Source organism: Aplysia californica, unplaced genomic scaffold (assembly GCF_000002075.1).
Source record: "Aplysia californica isolate F4 #8 unplaced genomic scaffold, AplCal3.0 scaffold01520, whole genome shotgun sequence".
NCBI classification, from domain to species: Eukaryota; Metazoa; Mollusca; class Gastropoda; order Aplysiida; family Aplysiidae; genus Aplysia; species Aplysia californica.
Genome location: NW_004798790.1, coordinates 26,992 through 28,745, shown reverse-complemented (window position 1 = coordinate 28,745; position 1,754 = coordinate 26,992). Strand labels below are relative to the sequence as shown.

The 1,754-nt window shown below is 43.6% G+C and overlaps 1 protein-coding gene across 1 annotated transcript in view; it reads right to left on the bottom strand.

Moving 5' to 3' along the window:
* Nucleotides 1–1,103, bottom strand: part of LOC101857540 — a gene marked incomplete at both ends in the record, with an annotated part of 22,426 nt that extends 21,323 nt beyond the window's left edge. Inside the window, 1 exon segment of the mRNA XM_035973614.1 lies at nucleotides 885–1,103. Within this exon segment, the coding sequence (XP_035829507.1) occupies nucleotides 885–1,048 (164 nt within the window).
* Nucleotides 1,104–1,754: the final 651 nt, after the last annotated feature.

The following is a 1,754-nucleotide window of genomic DNA, read 5'->3' as shown; positions in this document are numbered from 1 at the left end:
CCCCGACCCGCAATCTAACGATTACGATCGGGTCCCGAGACCTCACCACTAGACTACCGACACCACTATTTATTATTTACTGTAGTCAGCTGCAAGGGTGCGCATTTACTTGACTGTCGCAGACGGTGTGAGCAGCGGCAGTGTGCCCAGTACCAGAGACTCTTAAATATATGAAATACTCTCTGCCAGTACACAGGACGCTCGCACGTTATTCGCTAGATCAGAATCACAAAGGTCTATCTGACATTTTTGGCCATTTTGAGTTACTAAGACCATGGGGGTCAGAAAGCAAAATGCTCTATCTGCTCTATCAAAATCATAAGAATGTTCCGGGTCCTTATCTTGATATTCAAAGAATTGATTTCGCAAAAGCTTGACACTTTGTGAAACTCCAAAAAACAAAAAGTCAGTGTTGAACGTCAAATTTTTCAAAACTAGCGGTACTGAGTATGCAGAACTTCGTAATTCTGAGGTAGCGTATTGGGAAAACGCTGCATCAAGTTCCTCCCCTGTTTTTGTGTTCTTTGTCGTGCCTAGCCGGGCGAATGAATGCCTATTTATACAGCTGCTGCTGCTGCTTCTTTGCATCATAATATATTTTGAACGTGCACAGTCTCGGGACCACACCAGAATACAAACCACACATGGTCCCAACCACACCAGTAAGTTATCTTAGTTTAGCTTTAGTACGAGTTTTACACTACCTACAACACAATTAGGTCACATCGGTCTAAGAGCCAAAGATTTAGAGGCGCTACTTAAAAGTTACATGGAAAGAAAATAAGGATGAGAGATAATAACGATAGATATTTGATTAGAAAGAAGAAGCAAACCACACCAGAGGGGTCACCCACCACCCCACAATCACACAAGAGGACACTCACAAATTTTGCTGTACGGTCATTTTGCTGGTGGGGGTCGGTCCTGTATTGTTGCCCCCCGTGGGCGTGGCGTAGGGGCTGGGCATGGACAACATCCCACCCCTAGTAGACTCCGCCTCCTCATGGTCGTCCTCGAGCAAAGAGTAGACAGTGTTAGGGGAGGCCATCACGGCGCGGCCTCTGGCCTTAGGCTCCGCCCACTCCAGCTGTCTTGATAGGCATCTGTAAATACAACAGAAACAAAAAAAAGCATGTCTTTAATTATTGTTCGAACAAAGAGAAACACATCGATCGACAAAATAAAGGTTGGTCAGTGCTGGGAAAAAGTAAGACAGACAGGCAGACAGAAACAACAAAGGGGAAGTAAAGAAGTATGGATACTACCCAAGTTCCGTTCTATTAGGATATTAAATGGTGGAGTTTATTTCATACAGATGTGTCTTTTTTTGTTTGTTGTTGTTGTTCGTTTCTTTTCCTTGAGATGGCGTCACTTTGATAGCAATCTGTCCTATTCCTACAGAACTAACGTGAACAAGAGCACCCCCCCCCCTTTTTTCCTTTTCCCCCTTCCCGGTAACACTGGGAGTTCGAACCAAGGTTATCATTTGCAGCGCAGCCCAGCATTATACCAACGGAGCTATTTGCGTGCCCAAAAGGACCACCAGGCAGAAATTAGCATAGTGGACAGCAAAAAAAAAAGTAATTAGAAAAGTGTGTTAAGCTCTCTCTGCTATCAAATTTTCACACCAAAAAGAGAGCTTTTTTGTCAAAGGAAGTGACAGAACGGCTTACTAATTGTAATTTTGTTGTTGTTTTGTTGTTGTTTTTGTTGGTGTTGTTTCAGGGGGTTTTCTTTTTGGTTGGTATTGTTTG